This window comes from Lepisosteus platostomus, chromosome 26, assembly GCF_059453375.1.
Source record: "Lepisosteus platostomus isolate fLepPlt1 chromosome 26, fLepPlt1.hap1, whole genome shotgun sequence".
Classification (NCBI taxonomy): domain Eukaryota; kingdom Metazoa; phylum Chordata; class Actinopteri; order Semionotiformes; family Lepisosteidae; genus Lepisosteus; species Lepisosteus platostomus.
The window spans coordinates 6,682,610-6,703,489 of NC_142636.1; the positions used below are offsets into that span (position 1 = coordinate 6,682,610).

Below are 20,880 nucleotides of genomic sequence, written 5' to 3' on the forward strand. Positions count from 1 at the left end.
AAGTCTCCTTCCTGTTTCCCCAATGTAGATGGCTGGGCATTTACTGCTCCATAGCAACCCCAGGCCATGGGAATGTTGAACTTGGTGTCCCCTTCTTGAACTGCAGAGATGGTACATTCCCCCCCAGCCCAATGGTCCCTGGAAACCAGTTCATACCAACTCTTATCAGGGTGTTGTAGCGCCACCATCCAGTCCTCTCCATCAAGGGTGTATTAAATCTCCCTTACCAGTCCATTAAACTACTCAGCTGTCTATTAATAAACATAACAAGGAAAATGCTTCACTAGTACTTGCTTGAATTTCGCTGCAGCTGTTTTCCACTCATTTTTGAAAGTCTACCCTATCCCCACTGAGACCCAGCCCAGGACTGCACACCCTCATGACAGCTGGATCAGCTGCTATTGCAGGACTCAGGGAGTTTGCATTCACTAAACAAGAAAAAAATAGATTTACTGGTATAAAAATGGGCCCTTTAGCAGAATGAGCAGTCGCACCAATGCAGCCAGCTCATCTGTTCCTTGTCATCCTAATCCACTAAGAATAAAGATGGCAAATGTTCCATTTTCTTAAGGTACTTTCATAATTTCTACTGCTGCTTCATATTTGTTTCACTGACCACTTTGAGGAAGATAAGATACACCCGGGAAGTGAGATAATATAATTTTCGTGTTTTTGCAAACTATGCAGTCTAGGGGCTTGACATAGGCTTTGGGCTCAAATATATATAAAGATGCTGCCTGTCCTTGGTCAGTAAGATAAGGGGCATGTATTTGGTAAGATGGCTGTACACCCAGAACATGAAAAGAACTAACTGTTGTCTAGTCTGCAACTTAGATATAATTAATTGGCAGGTGTTGCTGTTTAATCATTTGTTTAGATTATGTCATAGTAACTCTTTGTGTTTTAAGGTATAAAGGACCCTCTTCAGCTACTTAAGTCTGGTGGTTGCAAGCCAGACTTCCATTTTCATATGAATAAAGATACTTCTGCTTCACAGACACATGAACTTTGTCATTTGTTTGACACAACTGCAATCAAGTCCTTTAGGGTGACTTTGTCAGTGCTTAATCAGGCAGAAGAATATTTGTTTCAGAAAGTTCCTTTGGTCTTTCAACCTCTTCAAAAAGCCTAAATTTAATTTGGTACTTCTACAATGCTACTCTACCTCATCTTCCTAATTTAGGATCACCTAAACATTTAACTAGGTGAGCTAGACTAGAACCAAAACATCCATGCAGGTTAGGTTTTTCTTTTTGCTTCTGTAGATCCCTGAAGTTACTTCATTCCCATTAAATATTCCATTCCTATAATTATCTACATAACCAGTTCTCAATTCACACTTTTCCTTTATCCCTAGCCTTCCAAAAAGTAAGTACATCTTACTGTGGCTGCTTCCACATACTTGAAACAAGATTTCACAATTATTCCCTTTAACCTCCATATTTATGATTTTCTATGGCAAGTTACATTTCTCCTCCTCAGCTCTTAGGGCTTCTATGTAGAAGCAAAGCCTTTTAGGTTCATCCATCACCCTTCCTTGCTGGTAATACAAGACAAGTGCATGATTAGATGCAACTGTTGTCTTCCCAATGAGGTCTTAAGGAGGGCCTTCATTTCACTTCATAAAGTGGTATTAGGCCTTATGATCAGATTAAGGGGGAAAAAAAGAAAACAACCCACATACACCATCTAGGATTTCCAGGTTATTTTATTTGGCTCAGAAGGCAGAAGAAACTTCTACAACTGCTGCTCTTCCCAGGCCATACAGGCTGCTCAGACCTGGCATCTCTGGACTCGGCCATCTTTGCACACAATCCAGAGGATTCCTCGGTCATAGGACACATGCCTGGCCACACCAGCTGCCCTTAGAGCCCACCATCTACTGCCAAAGGGGTTACAGGCATCAATACCAACCCTGCAGGAAAAGGAACAGGGTTAGAGCAGCCTAGAATTAGGACAGTCATTCATGCACCCATGGGTGTTATCCCTTCCACCAGCTCACCTCTTGAAGACCACTCCATTCCTGTTCACCCCATACACACTGCCATCTGAGCCCACCTCCACCAGGGACAGGGAGCCCTGAATGGGGTACCACCTGTCAGAGCCTTTGCAGGAATCCCCACTCACATCCAGCTTGACAAAGATCTGGTCCAGCCTGTTCACTCCCCAGCAGCCAAATGACCCACAGGAATAGTACTTGAGGGAGCCTACAACATGAATCCAGGGGATATTGCCCAGGCCAGCATAATGCAGCACAGGCCCGCTGTTCAGGCAGAAGATGGAATTGGCAGCATTGACACCAACCACAAACTTGTCTCCACCAGCATCAATCTGGATGAGGGAGCCTGCAGAGGAGAACAAGAAATACAGCTGTTCTCAGCAGGGAGCTATGCAGTGCTCATCCCTGTTACAAGGGAGTGAAATACTGTAGCCGCCTTCAGCCAGAACGCTCATTGACAGGTAGCCTGGCAGAGCCAAATGGATTCTGGGAGAGACCCAAAAGCTACCATTTCCAACCCCTATACAGTAGATCAGCTGTAGCCTCACCTGGTTGCACTCGGATCCACCTTCCTCCAAGCCACTTGAACACAAGGCTTGCGAGACTCACACTCCAGAGCCCTGCTGGCCCCACACTCACATGTTTCCCCTTCATGGCCAGAGAGACCCAGCTGTTGCCCTGGTAGCTGACCAGGTTGTCTGCATTGTCGACTCCACACACCCTTCCAGCGCCAGCATCTATCTGCTTCAGACTGCCAGGCACAGCCCGACACTGCAGGGCTTCAGCCACAGACACTGGGGAAGAGAGGACACCACTGGGTCAGAGACCACCAGCCAGATCAGGTGGAAGGAGCCTGGGCTTTAAGCAACATACAATCATGAGCATTTGTTGCTTTGACTACTGAAGATACAGGACAGGAGAAACATCTCTTCACTTAGTGGTTTTCACACATGGTATAACTTATAAACCAGTGTTCACAGAACTTCAATAACAGATGGAAACTTCCAAATCATGGATTGAATCCAATCAGTACTCCAGACTTTTTAGCAGCAGCTATACTCAAGATCCCTTTAGCATTGTGCAGTTATTCCTCCTCTAGTAGCCCTTATGCTGCTGCTGCTGCTGCTGCTTTTAATTAAAGCAATATCCAAACCTTACCTAGAAGGCATCCCACAAGCAAACACAACAAACACCCTCTCCCTTCCATGTTGATAAGTGATCCCACAAACCTCATGTATACCATTAGCCCCAGCAGTGGCCTTTATATAGTCAAGACTGCTGGGCTTCAGCTCCTACACTCACCTGACTACCCAGGTGTAAAATTAAAGTATAACGAGCTACTGATTGAATCCTTCAAGTTTTAATTACAGAAGACATAATTATTTGAACTCTTTCCACAGAACACATCCCCAAGCTCCGCGCTCAAAATCCTGATGAATCTGATTAGGACTAATCTCAGCAGGGCCATCCTCTTGTAATACAGGCCAAGGGTAGTCACTTACCTGGTGTAGGAGGACTTGCTCTGAAACATATTGCTAATTTGAATATTTGGTTACTCTTGTCATAGACCCCTTTGCCCAGATATTTTTCAAATGTCATTGCCCAGTTTTAAAAATATTTTTTTTCTCAGAACTCAGAAGAACTTTTCTGGACCCTGATTTGAAATTCCTCAATTCATCTGATATGGGAGAGGATTAGTGATAATTATGTGACAATTTAAGAAAACAATGCAGAGTTACTGCATTCAGAATTAATGATACTGTAGCTCTTAAAGCTCCCAATTTACTAGCAATCCATTGGGCTGCACATTGGTTTAGATTTCAGGACTGCTGCCTCTCAGTTTCTGGTTTTGATTTCCAAATGAATTTCCTTCTATATGATATTAGTATGTTTCCATGTGGATTTTCTCTATGGGACTAGTAACCTTTCATTTTCTAATAAAGGTTGGCCTTGTGCTTCTGTGTTCGCACTCAAAGGTACTCAGTTATTCTGTGTACAGACAGACAAGGTTTGTGAGGATAGTATTGCTCTCTGTGTTTCCTGCCTTGTATGTGTAGTCTGCCAGTCGATGAGACCTGCAGTAGACTAAATGCGTGTTTCCTTGGTAGTTGGATGGATGTAAAAAAACTGAAAAAACAGTACATATAACAAAAATGACACTTCCTAAATTTAAAAGTTGGAGGAGCGATGGGAAGAGGGACAGCAAGGAGACCTGGAGAAGGAGACCTGTCTTATTTCCGAAACAGACTTGAAATGAAATTTCACGCAGACCCCGTGTCCCGATGGTCTTCCCTCCTCTAGAGGGCGCTCCGACCCTTTTTGTGTTTTAGTTTCTTTATCATGTACACCTGTACCTGCTTTCACTGTATATTATTTAAACCTGGTGCCTCTGAAGCTCGGGGCTCTGCATTGGAAGATGGCCGCCCGGAGGCCCACCTAGCACCAAGTCGCCCTACATCCGCGGCTTGAGGGCTTCGGCCTCTGAATGGCATCCTGACCAGCTGAGTCCGGGGCTCGGGGCCATCCCTTCCTTTCCTACTGTGTTTTCCCCGTAGCCTTTTTTCCAGTCACTTCTGGGTTATACCGTCTGCACAGGGTCCTAAACCTTCACAGGAGTTAGGAACGGCTCGCATAACACCTTGAATACCATCCATATATACTCTGAATGGGGAAAGACAGGTGTCCACATCCAAACTGGAAAGACAGAGTTAGAGTAAAGTGAGGTAAACTCAGCCTTTGTTTCCAGTGCCCTGGGAAGATCAGCAGTACAGTCTAAGCTGTATTAAGGGACCAAATGAAGGAAAGTCTAAAAGAACACAGAGGTCCATCTAGTGCATTTCTTGAAAGACGCCAGGGTATCACCATCTACCACGCATCTGGAGAGCACACTTCCACAACACTCTGTGCATGAAATACTGTACCTACTGTAGAAACCAAGAAATTCGAGCCTGAAGTGTTAGTTCGTCCAGCCAAGCTTTATTGCATGCATACAAGGAACCACAATAAGGACCATAATAGTTATAGTACCTATCGTAGCTCAAAGGATATATGGCCCTACAGAACTTATATATACGTTTCCCCCCTCCTGTCTTTGATGTAACTCCAGGAAATAGAAACCTTCCTTTCCCATCGGAGTTTAGTGTAAACATTCACCATTTGGGTAAAGATTCACCATCTGGGGGTAAGTACGGGGGGGAAGCATCTGTGATCAAGTAAGTGTGATGGTCACAGTTCAGCATGTAAAAGCTGTTAGCAGGCTCCATCACTACTGTTCATGGGATTAAATACGGAAATCAATCTGATTCTCTCCTCCTTTAATAGCAATGGACCCCCACTGGTGCAATACATGAGTTTTCATCAAGCCATCAATGTACTTCCCATGTTTCTGAAATATCTGAACCTGGTATTCAGAGCATTATTCTGATCCAAAAGTGTGGTCACAAGAACCGAGTGATCCGACAGTTCCCCGTTTAATGACTCAAGTGGCTAATCTTTTTGGGATTTGTGCAGACCATTGAAAGAAAAGCTGATCCTTCATGGTCCACCATGTTTTTTCTCTCTACTTCTCTACATATTGTCACGAAGCGTGGATCAGGACCCTATGCAGATGGCAGAATCCAGGAGAGAGTGAAACAGACACGGGGAGGAGTCGACTGGGAACTGGGCAGGTTGACGAACAGGGGGCGTGACCACTGTGAACTGGAGTCCAGAGCCAGGTGATCCATCCGGGACAGACAAGACAAGGTTTAAAACCGGAGCAGGATCCGGTGCAGGGACGGGGAATAAAAACGTGGGTTAACGGGGCCAGGCGCGCCGAGTCCCAAACCCAGATGGTCAGGACACCGTTGTGAAGCCGATGCCGTTGGGTCTCTCCTGGACCCGCTCATAGGCGGGCTTCTGGGCGTCCATCTTCCAAAGCTGAGTGAGCATCTGGCTACTATCTCCTCCATTGCATGTGATAAGCACAGAGTCAGCAACCTTCACATTGTTTGCCTCAAAGCCCATCAATTAACACAAGCAGGGACTGACAGCTCAGAAAATGAGAAACAGAGAGAGAAAAGGAGAATAGAAAGAGCACTTGCCAATTATCACAGAATTTCCCACAATAGTCCCGTGATACAGATCTACAGGTTAATTAAACCTGTTAATTAAAATGTGTCTGAATAAAATATAGTGCAGAGTGACTGAACGGTTATGATAACTGTAACAGAAGATGCAGGTTTAAAGTTTGGAAATTACCAATTAACACCATTTGCAATTGTCTCAGGCTTTCATAGCACTAAAAAATGCTGTTTTAACCTGTACTTGCTCCTTACCAGATATTTCTGTTCTAAACATTTATTTCCTGGTTTATTTCAGAATGAGCACAACAGATAATTAATGGAGGGAGAACAAATATAGTAACAATAGTAGCGAAAATATAGTTAAGTAAGAATACTAAACTATAGTATGAGATGCTAGCAGCCATATCATGCCAGCAGCCTGCAACTCACAACTGGCAGCCCCACTGGAGCTCAGCAGGTGTGAGCCTGGTCAGTACCTGGATGAGAGACCTCCTGGGAAAAACTAAGGTTGCTGCTGGAAGAGGTGTTAGTGGGGCCAGTAGGGGGCGCTCACCCTGTGGTCCGTGTGGGTCATAATGCCCCAGTATAGCAATGGGGATACTATACTGTAAACAAGTGCTGTCCTTCAGATGAGATGTAAAACTGAGGTCCTGACTCTGTGTGGTCATTAAAAATCCCAGGGCGATTCTCGAAAAGAGTAGGGGTGTAACAATTTCCCATTGGCCCTTACCAATCATGGCCTCCTAATAATCCCCCTCTATGAATTGGCTTCATCACTCTGCTCTCCTCCCCACTGAGAGCTGGTGTGTGGTGAGCGTTCTGGCGCACTATGGCTGCCGTCGCATCATCCAGGTGGGGCTGCACACTGGTGGTGGTGGAGGGGATCCCCATGACCTGTAAAGCGCTTTGAGTGGAGTGTCTAGAAAAGCGCTATATAAGTGTAAGCAATTATTGTTATTATTATGCGTACTATATAGAGTATTTTAATTTTTGAAAATTTCTTTGGAAAAAAAAGTTATTTCTAGAATATTTATGTCTTGCTGTTTTCACATCTCAATATCAGCTACCAAAACAGCATTACAATAGGACACAGAATTAAAAACTGGCATGACTTCATGTACTGTATCCATGTTGCCAGTGTAGCGCTTGCATTTCAACACACATAACCAAACTTCGGAAATACTTCATTCATGAGGCCTGCTTCCCTGTTAATCTATGGTTTTGTTCTGGTATTCTTGCTCTGTCCTTCCGCAGAAAACAACTTTCATTTCTGCCACCCCTTCCTGCCCCCTCACCCGTCTTTCTAGTCTTTGTCCAACTGTTTTCATCAGCAGCACTAGATTGCACCTCGACAGCACAACCGTTGCAATGGTAGGTCGACATGACGACAATGTTAATGAAACCCCCAGTTTCGATAAAATGCACTTTGTCATAGTAATGCACTCACTCATCTGCTTAGGAATCGAAAAGAGATTTGCACAGTTTTGTTGTCTTATTGTTAAATATGGATTCGTATATCGATATACAGTATATGATTTGTACTGTGTATTCTACAATGTACGATGTTGTATGTGCCAATAAAAAGGAGCATTATTTTCTACTGATGCTATTATTTTCATCTACAAGATGTAACTTTTCGGAAAGCAAGTTCAGTGTTGTTGTCAAAAGCGGTGCAGGAAAAAAAAAATCTCCCGGTAGTTCAGTTCCCGACAGAAGGGACTGTTGTTTTCTAGTAAATCGGGGGAAAGGTTCCGAGAACAAACTCTGATTAATTGTATGCACTTTTTCTTAGCTCGTCAAAGCACGACGGTTACGCCATAAAAGTAAGATCTGTGCCAAGAAATCTGTGTGGCTTAGCAGGATATACAGTACTCTACCATGAGGACTGCAGGAAGTTTGGGATTCTTGCTACATTCGCGAAAGCACATCTGAACTGTTAAGACACTGTTTTCCCAAGACAGACCTGTCGCTGCGCGCTGTTACAGTCTCTGACTACACTTTAATACAGGCTTTAGTGCCGCAGTCCACTCGCTTCTCGCGATTTGAAGAAAGAAATGTGTTTCCAGTGTTAATGTAGCACACAGGAGCTGGTTATAAACACAGTAAGCACCTCAGGGAGGGGTAAAAGCAAACTTTAAATACTGGGGTAAGTGGTGTGATTTCTTAACGGTGCGGCAAATGTTTCGTTCTTCTTCAATTTGACTGTTTTACCGCTTTTCGTGAGGGCAAGAGTGTTGAAAAACAAATTAAGCTTCAGCCAAACTGCCGTCCATCGGCTAGTATACAGGTATATTGTGTGGCTTTTGGTCACCATATTAAAAAATAAATAAATTTCTGATGTGAGTAGGTATTTTCCCAGGCTTAAAAATTAATCTATACTGATTAAAAGAACAGTCTTGAACTATTTAAAATGAACACCACAGTTTGTGTGTGCAGGGAGAAAGTGACCAATTCCACAGTAAAACTACTGCAGCACCGGACACGCTTTTCACTAGATTATCGACGATGCATTTCTTTTTTATATTTGTTTACACCCCAAGAAAAGGGGTTATGTCGATATTACGCTGTGACACTATTTAAATGATGAACTATGCAAATTATAATTGAACATTTCCCAAAGGCAGCAATGAAAAACACTCGGGCAGGAAAAATGGAAAAAGTGATCGCAGCGCAATCCCAGACCCATGCATTTCAGGAGGATGATACCACTGACAATAGGATTACTCCTATCCTGGAGTCCTTGCACTGGCTTCCGGTCAAATTACGTGTAGACTTTAAAATCCTCATGCTCACCTATAAGGCTCTACATGGCTTGGCACCTCAATACCTGTCTGAACTATTATCGCCCTACTCCCCACCTCGCAACCTCTGCTCTTCAAATTCTGCCCTCCTTACTGTCCCCCAAGCCCGTCTACATTGTATGGGCGACAGGGCCTTCTCCTGTTATGCCCCCAAGCTCTGGAACTCTTTGCCCAAGGATATCAGAGAGTCACCTTCTCTAAACTCAAAACCCTCTTCTTCAGAAAAGCCTTTACTTAACTGGTTCCATTCTTCACCCCTCTGCTCTTCTTAGTGCCACCTTCCACGGTCTCCTCTATTGTTATTGTTGTATTGTTGTAATTGTGTCTTATCTTCTGTATTCTTCTTATTTACTGTTGTAGTCTTCTTATTTATTGTTATTGTCATCCTGTAAAGCGCTTTGAGAAGCCACCTTTAAAGGTGCTGTATAAAATAAAGTTTATTATTATTATTTTTATTATTATTACAAAAACACTTAACTTTCTAACTTATATATGAGTCATTATGGGGGATGAGGCGTCTGCGGAAGAAATCTGGAGAAAAGGCAGGCTCTAGGCAGGAGACCAAGGAAAGATGCCCGGATTCAGCCAATTCAGAGCAGTTGAATGGCAGGAGGTGACTTAAGGGGTTGACTCAGAAAAGCAAGTGTTCAATACCGTTCCACATCTCTACCTAGAATTATCCAGTACAAGTAGTAAATACGGTCGAGCTCTCAGTTTATTTGCCTTCTGTAACAAGTGCATTGGAATTCTTATTTTTGCTTATTCTCTCAGTGTACAGAAAGATGAAGGCATCAGTAAATAAAATTGTAATAGGTTGATTCCATGCTGAAAAGAGAAGAAAGAATACACCATGTTTCGGCTGTGAAGCCTTCTTCAGGTGTGAGACTCACAGAAGAGAGTTTTCTCTCTTCTCTCTTCAGCAGGGAATAAACCTATTACTTGTTCCTTTGCAGCCTACGCATGCTGAAGGTCAAGTTGGGTTTTCCCAGCAAACTGTCCTGCTGACTTGATTTTTATTAATGTTAATAGTTTCTGAAAAATACTGTTCATGTTCTTGTGTTGCAAGGATCCGGGGAAGTTTGGATCAGCTTCCCAGCCACACTGCCAAAGCTAACACCTCGACTCTTTTCAGGAAACAGCTGGATAATTAGCTGCCAGCGATGAAGGAAGCTCATTTGAAATAGTACGTTTAAAAACAGAAATGTTTAAAAACAGTTTGATATTAAATATCTCTGCTGTGGGTCTCCAGGTACGTTCCCAGGCTTAAAGACATATTCCTGACATATTAAAAAGAGCAGAATGTTGAAGACAGAAGACAATGAGGAGAGCGGGCACCGCCACCCAGTAGCCATCAATGGAACTACGTACAACCCAGGGTACACAAATGGAGACTAAGAGAAACTAAAGGTTGTGGGTGTCTGTAGTTGAAGCCGACAGCCTGGCTTATTTCACAAAAATGTATGAGATTGTTGGATTAACTGTTAGCAACCAACATGCTACATGGGCACCTGGGCCTCTCATTTGTAACCTTATGTGATATTATTAATGTTGTGCTGTGTTTATTTTAATTCCAACAACTAAAGGATCGTATTAATTCTCACCTGTACAGCTATATGTCACGGGAGCCGTTAGTTATTAAGACCCTATGCAGACGGTACAATCCAGAAGAGAGTGGAGAAGGACACGGAGAGGAATGGGAGGACTGAGGGGGCAGTGTTGACGGTGATCCAGGTGCCAGGGGGGAGCGCAGGTGAACAAGTTCAGTGGGAGTCCAAAAGGGGGAAAACAGGGAGCAATCCAAAGTCCAGGTAGCCGGGAGGTCAATCCAAGACATACAGTTAAAAACAGGTTGGAACTGGAACCGGAACAGGAACTGGGAAGCTAAAAACATGAAGACGAGGCCAGGCGCTCCGAGCCTTGGACCGAGATGGTCAGGACAATGGGGACTAAGACCTGCCCTCAGGCTATCCGCGAGCCCAGGGTATAGGCAAGACTTGTGGCGTCCATCTTCCAATGCTGAGCCCAGAGCGTAGGAGGCATATAACTTATATAGTGATGGGTTTAACAAGAGACAGGTGCAGGTAATGATGAAACTAATAATAAATGGTCGGAGTACCCTCTAGAGGAGGGATGGCAATGGTGACACTATAATTACTATGCTGTAATGATCTAATAACTAAGACAAGTCAGTTTTCATGTTTTATTTTAAACTTGGGAATAGGTTGATCTTTGAAATAGATAGATATATTTTTGTACTGGACTTCAAGACAAAACTGACTTTCCTTGAGTGGTCCAGTCAAAGTTCTGACCTGAATGCAATTGTAAATCTGTGACAAGACTGGAAAGTCGCTGGTCATCAAGGATCCTCAAACAACTTCACAGAGCTTGAGCAGGTTTGCAAAGAAGAAGAACTGAAAATTGCACCACGTCTGACTTACCCTAAATGTTTTGCAGGGTTGACTCAGGTTGGTGAATACAAATTTGTGAAATCGTATTTTGGTTTGGATTTTTATTGCAGTTTCTGCTGACACTTGACTTAATTCGACCATAAAAGCGATCACTTTCGAGCATTCAAGTGAAGATGATTTGTGGTGCAAAAAATACTGGTAAATATAGCTGTAAAAGAAAATCATTGGAATGGTGTGAATACTTTTGAAAAGCTCTATTTGTGTATCGGACACATAGAACTGCCTGAGAGTATGACAAGCTAAACAATCATTTGGAGATATCTTTAAATGACTGAGGGATGGCAGACTGACTCCAGCCTGTGACCACACGTGCCACACAAGTAGCAGTTGCCCGGGGTAAAACTCACCCTCAGAGCTCATGAACACCTTCTTCCTCTCTGATCGCAGACGCAGCTCCATCAGCCCTTGAAGATGAGCAGCTCAGTCAGTACCGACAGAGGGATGGTGATCATCTCCCAGGTTTACCCCCAGGGACAGGATACGCTGCCTGCTTTTGCCCCACAGACACAATCCGTGCTCCCCGCCAGTCACTTTCCCCAGGTGTCCTCGTCCCTGAAGAGGTTTCAGAAGGGAGAGCCCAAAGCTCTTGGGGTGAGAGTGAATAGTGCTGTGGGCTCTGCTGGCCCTCTCCAGTGCTTCATGTCTCTTCTGTGTTCATCTGAAGGTGTTTCCCTCTAAACACCCTTGACTTCTTCTCATCAAGGTCTCACTTGTTCCACATACAGTTCCTTCACAAGACTAAAAGAGACTCAAAGAGATTGAACAAGGCTGAAACTATTAGAAAACCCCAGGAGCTTTCCTTGTGTGTCCATTAAGGTTTAGCACTTCCTGGTTCAGATAGCACTGGTCTCCACGTCTTCAGTCAATGATGTTCTGATCTAAACAGCATCTCAGTGGAACAGTGACCGCACATGATAACAAAGACATATTGTTGTGAATTAAGGCCAGCAAACAGATCAATCACGAGTCCTCCTGGAGTCATTTCTCAGTGGTGCTTCCGGAGTTAATCCAGTCCCCTGTTTGGAGATCAATCGGTGATAGAAACAGTGGATATAAATTTAGGAGAAGTGTGTGTGAGGGACTTAGGACTGGAGACTTCACTAAAAAACAAAGTGTGGAAAACGCTGCCCGGTCAAGTCATTAAACCTAATTCCTTGTAAATGTTTAAGAACTGAGCAGGTGATCAGCTAGCGACTGGGTAAGATGGTCAGAGTCATGTCTCTTCTGTGTTCATCCTGTTGTTTATAAGCTTTGTAATTGTCCTTGCATATTTTTGAAGATATCATGAATGAAAAGTGAAGCATAATAAAAATGAATTTTGCACAGTTACATAAAACTTTTGGTGCCATCTTTATTTTTCGTAAAAATATTGGCACAATGTCGGCAGATACAGTATATTGAAGCTTAAGACAGAAGAGGATTAGACGCAATCCATAAGCTATATTTTCCTAGACTTGGACTCATTGCTAAATGGTCGAAATTGTTTTGAGCCTTAACACCCTGCTGTAGCTGTAGAACACAGTAAATGGTAGTTATGGATATGTCCAGTATGGAAGTAATGTGTTTTTCTGAAGACAAAGTGCTGAACTTTTTTTCTCTGCCTTCTCTTCCTATCACTGCTTTTCCAGGTGGTCCAGATCATGCTTGGACAGATCATCCTCATTTTAGGAGTCTTAATGACATTTAAGAGGTCTGGGTCAATGAATACTGCAAGCTCATTCTGGGGATCCATCGTGGTGAGTGGCTTTTTATATCTGACATTAAAAGAGTCAATGAAGGTGCCCCTATTCATATGAAAATGTGAATGAAAAATATATTCATAAAGCTAAGTGTCAAAGGAGGCGTTAGGAGCAGCAGGTTGGACCCTATGCAGTGCTCAGACTGGAGGTTATTGCAATCGACTGGCATCTAAATCCTGAAAGCAAAAGGCAAAAGTCGGAGTCGAAACAAAATAACTAGGTCGGGTAACCAGTGTCGCTTGCTATCCTGTGGGCGAAGCACCTTCTTGTAGTCGGATTACAAGCCCTTTGTTTTATTAAATTGCGAGACACTTTCTGTAAACTCTCCTTTTCCACTTAGAGCAGATTTATTTCCCACAGTAAGGTGCACTATGGAGAAAGCCTGGTCTGCTACTACTTTATCATCTTCAGATGTCATGAGTCTCGGGTGTTGGGCCATTCCCATTATTTTAGACAGGATGAGTCACTCCTGTGGAACGTGGAACATACTGGACTAGTCTCTGGGTTTTGACAGAGCAGTGAAGATCTATTAGTAGATCACAAGCTCACATAGTAAAAGAATGATGAAACTGATCCTAAACCTTTTATTTCTCTTCAGTACATCATCTCTGGTGCTTTCACTATTGCAGCTGATAAACTGAAGCCTTCTCTGGTAAGTAGAAACAGGACACTTTGTAAAACAAAGCAAGATCTGGGACTCTTGTTCCATCTCCACAGCTGGAATCAGGGCTGGAGTCAGGATTGCAGGAGCTGCAGGGTTGTTGTGTGATTATCACAGTAAAATAAAACATTATTAAATATAACTGGATTATCTAGTATCTAATATGTCTATTTAAAAAAAATGGAAGCTTTTGAATCCTGAAAGTGCTGGTTTTGCACGTTAGCTGCAGAGCTGCTGTTGAAGAACCAAGATGTTGTTAGCAACAGTGCCCACTCCATCCCTAGTCCCAGGTCAATTAGTCAAATAATAGAATACCTCATGGATTTGTCTTTTTCCAGATCAGTGCTTCACTCTCCACAAACGTTGTCAGCGCAGTGTCAGCTGGGTTTGCAATAATCACAAACTGTATTGAACTTCATCTTCAACCTCATTATAGCTCAGTAAGTGTTTTCTTTCTTTTTATCTTCAGATTGATAAAAAGAGGAAGAGGTGTTAATGGGACCAGCAGGGGGCGCTCACCCTGCGGCCTATGTGGGTCCTAATGCTCCAGTATAGTGACTGGGACACTATACTGTAAAAATGCGCTGTCCGTTGGATTAGATGTAAAACCGAGGTCCTGACTCTCTGTGGTCATTAAAAATCCCAGGGCGTTTCTCGAAAAGAGTAGGGGTGTAACCCCGGCGTCCTGGCTAAATTTCTCCCTGGTCCTTACCAATCATGGCCTCCTAATAATCCCCCTCTATGAATTGGCATCATTACTCCGCTCTCCTCCCCACTGAGAGCTGGTGTGTGGGGAGCATTCTGGCGCACTATGGCTGCTGTCGCATCATCCAGGTGGGGCTGCACACTGGTGGTGGTGGAGGGGATCCCCATTATCTGTGAAGCGCTTTGAGTGGAGTGTCAAGAAAAGCGCTATATAAGTGTAAGCAGCAGCAACAACAACAATAATAATAATAACAATAAAATATTTTTATTATTATTATTATTATTATTATTATTATTATTATTATTATTATTGAGCCCGATTCAGCCGCTTGTCATGAGAGTGACTTTGTTTTACATTCCTGCAAGAAATCTTGCTTCAAGTGATCCTTCCTTTGGCTTAATAAGGAGAGGAACGGCTCTTCTAACCAATGTATTGTAAGCTTGGTCAAAGTCAGCTAGTGTAGCAGAGGAGGAGAAAAGCAAAGTGTGGAGGTCGTCTTAGAATAGAGTCTCATAAAGTTCCTGATCCTCTTTATGGAGCCTTTTCAAAGGCTCTGAGAATAATACAGTGAATTCCACCAAATAAACAGAGGATTGTTTCTTCATTTGCACATTTCTCAGGCAGCATATCATCCCTCTGAAGTCTTGACTTCCTACGTGTAGGTGGGCACCTGCGCCACCACTCTGGCTAGTTAGCTCTGCAGAAGGTCATCCGCCATGTACCTGTGGGCCCCTGTGAGACATTATCACATGGCCACAAGAGCTCATCTCATGTGCTCAACTGGATATCTGATATCTTCCTCCCAGGCTGGTGAAAGACCAACAGTGCAAGAGAGGGGAGTTGCACCAGCGCTCTTTAGTCTCATCACAAACACCGAGAAATGGGTTGTTTCGGAGGAAGAGCCCTTTGGCGGCTTGTTTCAGCAGCTGCGATCTTCAGTTGGTTTGCTCGGGTGCTCTTCAGGTCTCAGTGCAACAGTGCAGTGACAGTTCGTTTGCTTGTTAGCTCTCACTCTTACTACCTCTCAAACCCACTAAGGAGGAGCCAGTGTTCACACAGGGAGGGGGGCAGCTGTCAGGATTTTGGCTCGTAAGGACCGACAGCTGCCTCCTCACAGGCAGTGATTTAGGCTGGCTAACCAACACAGTGTTGTTGAAGTTGTACGATCTTCAGTTAGCATTGAAGTAAGAGACCAGATGTAAAAAGGGTTAAGTCAGTTCTACCTGAAAATTAGACTTCTAAGCAACAGGGGTTTATGGCAGGAAAGGGGGTTAACTGATAAGGATTCCAGATGCGAGCTACTGTAGGAACCCCCTGGGGGCGTAATCTTAAACTGACCATTTGGTCAGGGTCTCTTAACTGGCCAAATACCATGACCCCCCCTTACCATAACACCGAATGACGTCCGAAGCAGCAAGGAAGTACTATATAACCTAAAAGTTTGTACTGGCACATCGAACAATACTTCGGTTTTGTTGTTTCTTGCGGGAAACAAGACTTCGGCTTTATTGTTCCTTGCATGCAATAAACTCATCTGTTTTACTTCATCTCGGTATCCAGAACCTTATTCTTTCTGTTACAACAGCATGCTCGGTTGCTCCTCCTCATTTCCTGCTGTCAGTCCCTCAGCTGTTTCTGACAGCAGCCCTGGTATTCAGTTCAGTCTTCCTTCCACTCTGGACTCTCGCCTGTAGCCCCAGTGTGAGCGTCTCTCGCCATGTTCTGACTTCCTGACGCCCCAGTGAGAAAGAGCCAGTGTTCAGACAGTGATTTGAGCTTGCTGCTCCTCACAGGGTTGTCGAAGCTTTAGAGACAGACTGAATAAATAGCACAAAGTACAACAAACTTGGCTACTTGCTTTTTTGGAGTTGTTCATTTACGTTTTCTGCCCAAAACCACACTTACTTGTCAATAAATGTTTTCACACAGGCATTTGAACTAATATTCAAAATCCTTTGAATGGATAGTCATGTTTTTTTACATTTAAAGTGCATCAATTACACTCATGAATCCTGCCTTTATATATATCATTTAAAAATATACTGTATCTTGTAGGACTTTTATTACAGAGGCATCAGTGGAATACTCCAGATTCTCTCGGTCCTGGAGTTCTGTGTTGCCATCTCTACTTCAGCCTACGGGTGCAAGGCTCTGTGCAAATGTGATCTAGCGGTAAGAAAGACTTATAACGATTTATAACTTTCTCCCAGACACATACTGTTCAAGGAATCTTATTAAAGCAGATTAAGAAATGAATGAAATTAAATTTTCTGAATGAATGGAGTACAGTAGATTGCCAGGCCTGTTTGTTAAATCTACCTTGTCCTGTTGGTACGGCCAAGTCTGAACTGGGATTTTCACTATGAACTCTAATAATCCTCTCTAATAAAAAAAATGAGATCAATACTAAGTCTATGTATTTGTATTAAAGTAAATTTAGTTCGTCTATCCATTTAATTTAACCAATTATATTGTTAAACATCATTATTTTCAAGGAGCAAACAGGGACGACAGGCTGACAGGGGTCTGGTTGGTCAGGTGTTTCAGTTGGAGCATTAGTCTCGTTGAAGAGCTGTGAACAGCTTCTCACTCTTTCACTTTGGCTGTAGTGTTTGGAGCCTGTAGTTAAAAACCAAAATGAGAACCAGAGAAGTTTCCTGTCCAAGAACTAAATTCAATTTTGAAGCTTAAAGAAACAGCTCAATTGGAGCCATAACCCAGCATTTGCGCATAAAGTACCGAATCAGTAATCTGAAATATGCAGAAGACAGAATGTGAGGTAATATTACCAATCAGCTTGGTTGAACATTGCCACTCAAACAAGAAAAACATGTCCAGCTGGTGACAGAAAAACTGCTGTCAAGGAAAACCCTGACATAACTGCCAGTGAAACAACCTCCAGAGTGCAGGAGTGAAGGAACCAAAATCCACAATTCACTGACGACTGAGTAACAGAATTCCAAAGACCACTGAACAGAGGCAAAGTATTCCTTTTACCAAGAAAAAGAATGTGCTCAAAAGTATGCTCAAAAGTATGAGATAAGATATTTAGAGATCTGGAACAAGTTTTATGGACAGGTGAGAAACATGTTCATCAAAGTGAAAGAAAATTGGAAGTGTGGGGATAGAAAGGGACTACAAATGCTCATCTGTAACTCATCTCTGGTCAGCACTGTTCAGGATACCTTAGCACACTGACCTAATTGGTACAGTACCAATTTCTTTCCTTCTTGTCTCCTTGCAGCCTGTGATTGTGATCCAGTACACGGCCCAACCTCAGCCTGTGACCCAGAATGCCAATTAGTGTCAAACACGGATGTGTCCAGTATTCCCAAGATCCCTCCCCCAGCACATGCAGAGTGATGGATAATTCGCAGTAGCTCTGGCACTGTCAGTCAACAGCCCGTGTGTCAGGACGGCAGCGGTTTCCCCAGGAAACCATCACATTCTCAGGAGGGATCACAGATTTCCAGGATTTTGCTGCTCTAACCAGATCACCTTGATCCGTGTTAATTAGCTAATTATTCCACTCCTGCTTTCCTATATAAAGCCGAGGTGCCGCTTTAACAGGACTTCATCATTTTTTCACTTTGCCCCGGATTTTCACTGGCACGACTGTTTGCACTCTTCACATCTCTTTGCTGTGCTAGACGGTCTTTCCTCTGCAAGTAAGCTGCAGCCACATGTCTGCCCTGAGACCCGTTCAGTCCGCTTCTTTCAGGACGCTCGCTATGTGGGTTTTCTCCGAACTCGAACCTCCCTTTATTTTCTCGGACTCACGGGCTGCGTGGCAGTTTTTTTCCTCAAGCCTCCAGCCTTGCCCGGCGCATCAAGCCAGCCTTCGCTCTGCGCGGCAGTCTCTGCAGCCTCAAGTCTGCGCTTCTAAGCCGTTTCCCAGGAGGCATGCCACTCGGACTGACAGTGGGGTTTCTTCTGTACACAAGCCTCTCCATTTCCGACGGCGCGTTGGGTTGGGCAGGAGTTCTTGTCACGAAGCGTTCTTTCAGGACCCTGTGCAGACAGCACAATCCAGGGAGGAGCGAGGAACACACCGGGGAAAAGGCATGCAAAGGGGCTGGAAGGAAAACAGGGGGCGTGTCCAAGTGGCGCTGGTGTTCGGGGGGGGGGGGTGTCGGAGGCAAACAAGTCCAAGGGAGGCCGTAGCGAATCCAAGAATGATCCAATGTGCAAAACCGGGAGATCCATCCAGACACAGACAAACAGAGTTAAAAGCCAGAGTCGGATCCGGCGGAGGGTTGGGGGAATAAAAGGAGGGTCACGGGACCAGTTGTTCCCAATCCCGAACCCAGAAGGTCAGGACACCGTGGTGAAGCCGATGCCATCGAGTCGCTCCTGGACTCGCAGGTAGGCGGGCTTCCAGGCGTCCATCTTCCAAAGCTGAGCCCAGATTGGCAGGAACGTCTGGCTTTTATAGCACGGGAGGCAGGAACCGGAGGGAGGTGCAGGAGATAAACACTAAACAAGGAAGGGCTGGAGTGTCCTTAAGAGGAGGGGTTTACAATTGTGACAGTTCTGGCTTCTAGCCTCTGTGCTTGAGCCTCTGCTCCAGCATCGCCCGGCCCAGCAGCTTCAGCTCCTGGCCTGCGCCCTGCATCAGCTGAAGGAGCAATCTCAGATTGTAGCCAGCACTCTACTCCACTCTTTCTCCCTTCACTGCTCAGCACGTCAACCCTCCAGTTTGCCGGTCTGCACCCCTGGCACTCAGAAGGCGGCCCTTCTTGGCCCGTTTGGTTCTTTTTTCAGGGGTCTTGCTATTCGAGTCTTTCTGTACCCGAAAGACTCAAGAAAAAGGCAGCCTGTTGGAAAAGATGCAAGATCATTATGCTGATTTGCTCCCCCGGCCAGTAATGAATTATCTCATTCTCACCTTTCACTTGTCACTCTCCGGTCTCTTGCACTTGGGTTCTGAGAAATCCGCAACCGTGTGGCCGTATGCAGCCGTGACATTACACCGTATCAGTGTTAGCTGAAGAGCCAAAGCCTTTCAAGTCTCTAATCATATTTCTCAACCAGAAAAACAGCCGGCGCCGTACTGCCTTCAGCAATTCTGTCATTTTAATGTTTCTTCAGAAGTAACACATTTTCTTTAAAGCCAGTTTTCGAAATTTAAGGCTATACACTTGTAGAAACATTAAAATCCGGGTGTTGGTGAAAGAAGAGCTGTTTATTCGTATGCATATGGGAGATAAGCTTGTAAAAGCTAGTCTCTCTGAAAGATGTTGCTCAGCGCTTTTTATACACAGTAACAGACAAACTTCCTACGTTTAACAAAGATTACCTTATCCCTAAAATGAACCATTAGTTCTTAGTCAAGCTTGGATAACGGAAAACAACTCCTTATTGAGACTTTCGTTACTGCTTACATTTGCAACACAAGACATTCTACTTCCCTTTTTACTATATTTAAGACATGAGCTGTACTTCTCCACTGACCTATACAGTAGGTGCCCCCCTCGTATGTTCCCATTTGCCAATGTTATAAGCAGTTAGAAAACAATAAGATAAGCAGTTTTTAGTTTTTATCAAATTTATAACATTCCCTCACACTATAGTAAGTATACTATAGTATATTGTGCTCGCTCCATTAGATATCCCGAGCGTTCACCCTGAAATAAACCATTCAAGTTCAGAACAGAAATATTTGGTAAAGAACAAGTAGATCTTGATTGAAAGCCGAGGTACAGAAAGTGGTTGAGCCTTCTTCACTTGGGCTAATTCCGTATGTGGAATGAACGTCTGCTGCAGCGGTGTCGTATCGAATTCGGTATGCAGAGAAGGGTCTCCCTGTGTGTCTCGGAACCAGCTGGCCCGATCAGGCCCAGAGGTCTGCTGGTTGTGTGAGTGGAAGTTCTTTCGGGAGGCGGCGGCCACGAAATGTGCAGGGGATACCAGATTCCACACTGCGGAGAAGCCTATCCCTGGGGTATCGCACGAGTGAGTGTGGCTTCTGTGGGAGACAGACAGATAGTGCCTTCAGAGAGTATTCACTCCCTTGAGTTTTTTCACATTTTGTTCCTGTTCCACCTCCAAATTTGAACACATTGAAATTTTTTCTCCCTTTAATAGCACAATAAATTCAACACATTTATGAATCAAAAAATATTTATTCAAGAACATTCATTTCTCCAGTATGAAAGACTTACATTTCTCATTTACAAAAGTATTCCCCCCCCCCAGAGTCAATACTTTGTACATAGTCCTTTAGTAGCAATCACAGCCCTGAGTCTTCCTGAGTATGTCTGCATGAGCTTTGCACATTTCGATTTTTCAATGCAAAGTTGCTCCATCTCTACCAAATTAGGTGGAGAGCATCAGTGGACAGCAATTTCAGGTCATACCACTGATTTTCAGTTGGAATCCAGTCTGGGCTTTGGCTGGGCCATTCCAGAATACTAACCTTCTTTTTTATAGTTTTTTGCTG

At 43.9% G+C, this 20,880-nt stretch overlaps 2 protein-coding genes across 2 annotated transcripts; one reads left to right on the top strand and one right to left on the bottom strand.

Moving 5' to 3' along the window:
* Positions 1 to 1,690: 1,690 nt before the first annotated feature.
* LOC148639851 (fish-egg lectin-like) lies at positions 1,691 to 3,233 on the bottom strand. The gene is made up of 4 exons (XM_088620570.1): positions 3,158 to 3,233; positions 2,548 to 2,793; positions 2,003 to 2,345; positions 1,691 to 1,915 (listed from the first exon to the last, which is right to left on the bottom strand). The coding sequence occupies exons 1-4, from the start codon at positions 3,231 to 3,233 to the stop codon at positions 1,774 to 1,776; spliced, it is 807 nt and encodes a 268-aa protein (XP_088476696.1). The 3' UTR covers positions 1,691 to 1,773.
* Positions 3,234 to 11,588: 8,355 nt separating this feature from the next.
* LOC148639852 (membrane-spanning 4-domains subfamily A member 4D-like) lies at positions 11,589 to 20,559 on the top strand. The gene is made up of 6 exons (XM_088620297.1): positions 11,589 to 11,923; positions 12,961 to 13,068; positions 13,670 to 13,723; positions 14,071 to 14,172; positions 16,494 to 16,610; positions 17,683 to 20,559. The coding sequence occupies exons 1-6, from the start codon at positions 11,744 to 11,746 to the stop codon at positions 17,740 to 17,742; spliced, it is 621 nt and encodes a 206-aa protein (XP_088476423.1). The 5' UTR covers positions 11,589 to 11,743; the 3' UTR covers positions 17,743 to 20,559.
* The last annotated feature ends 321 nt before the right edge of the window (positions 20,560 to 20,880 follow it).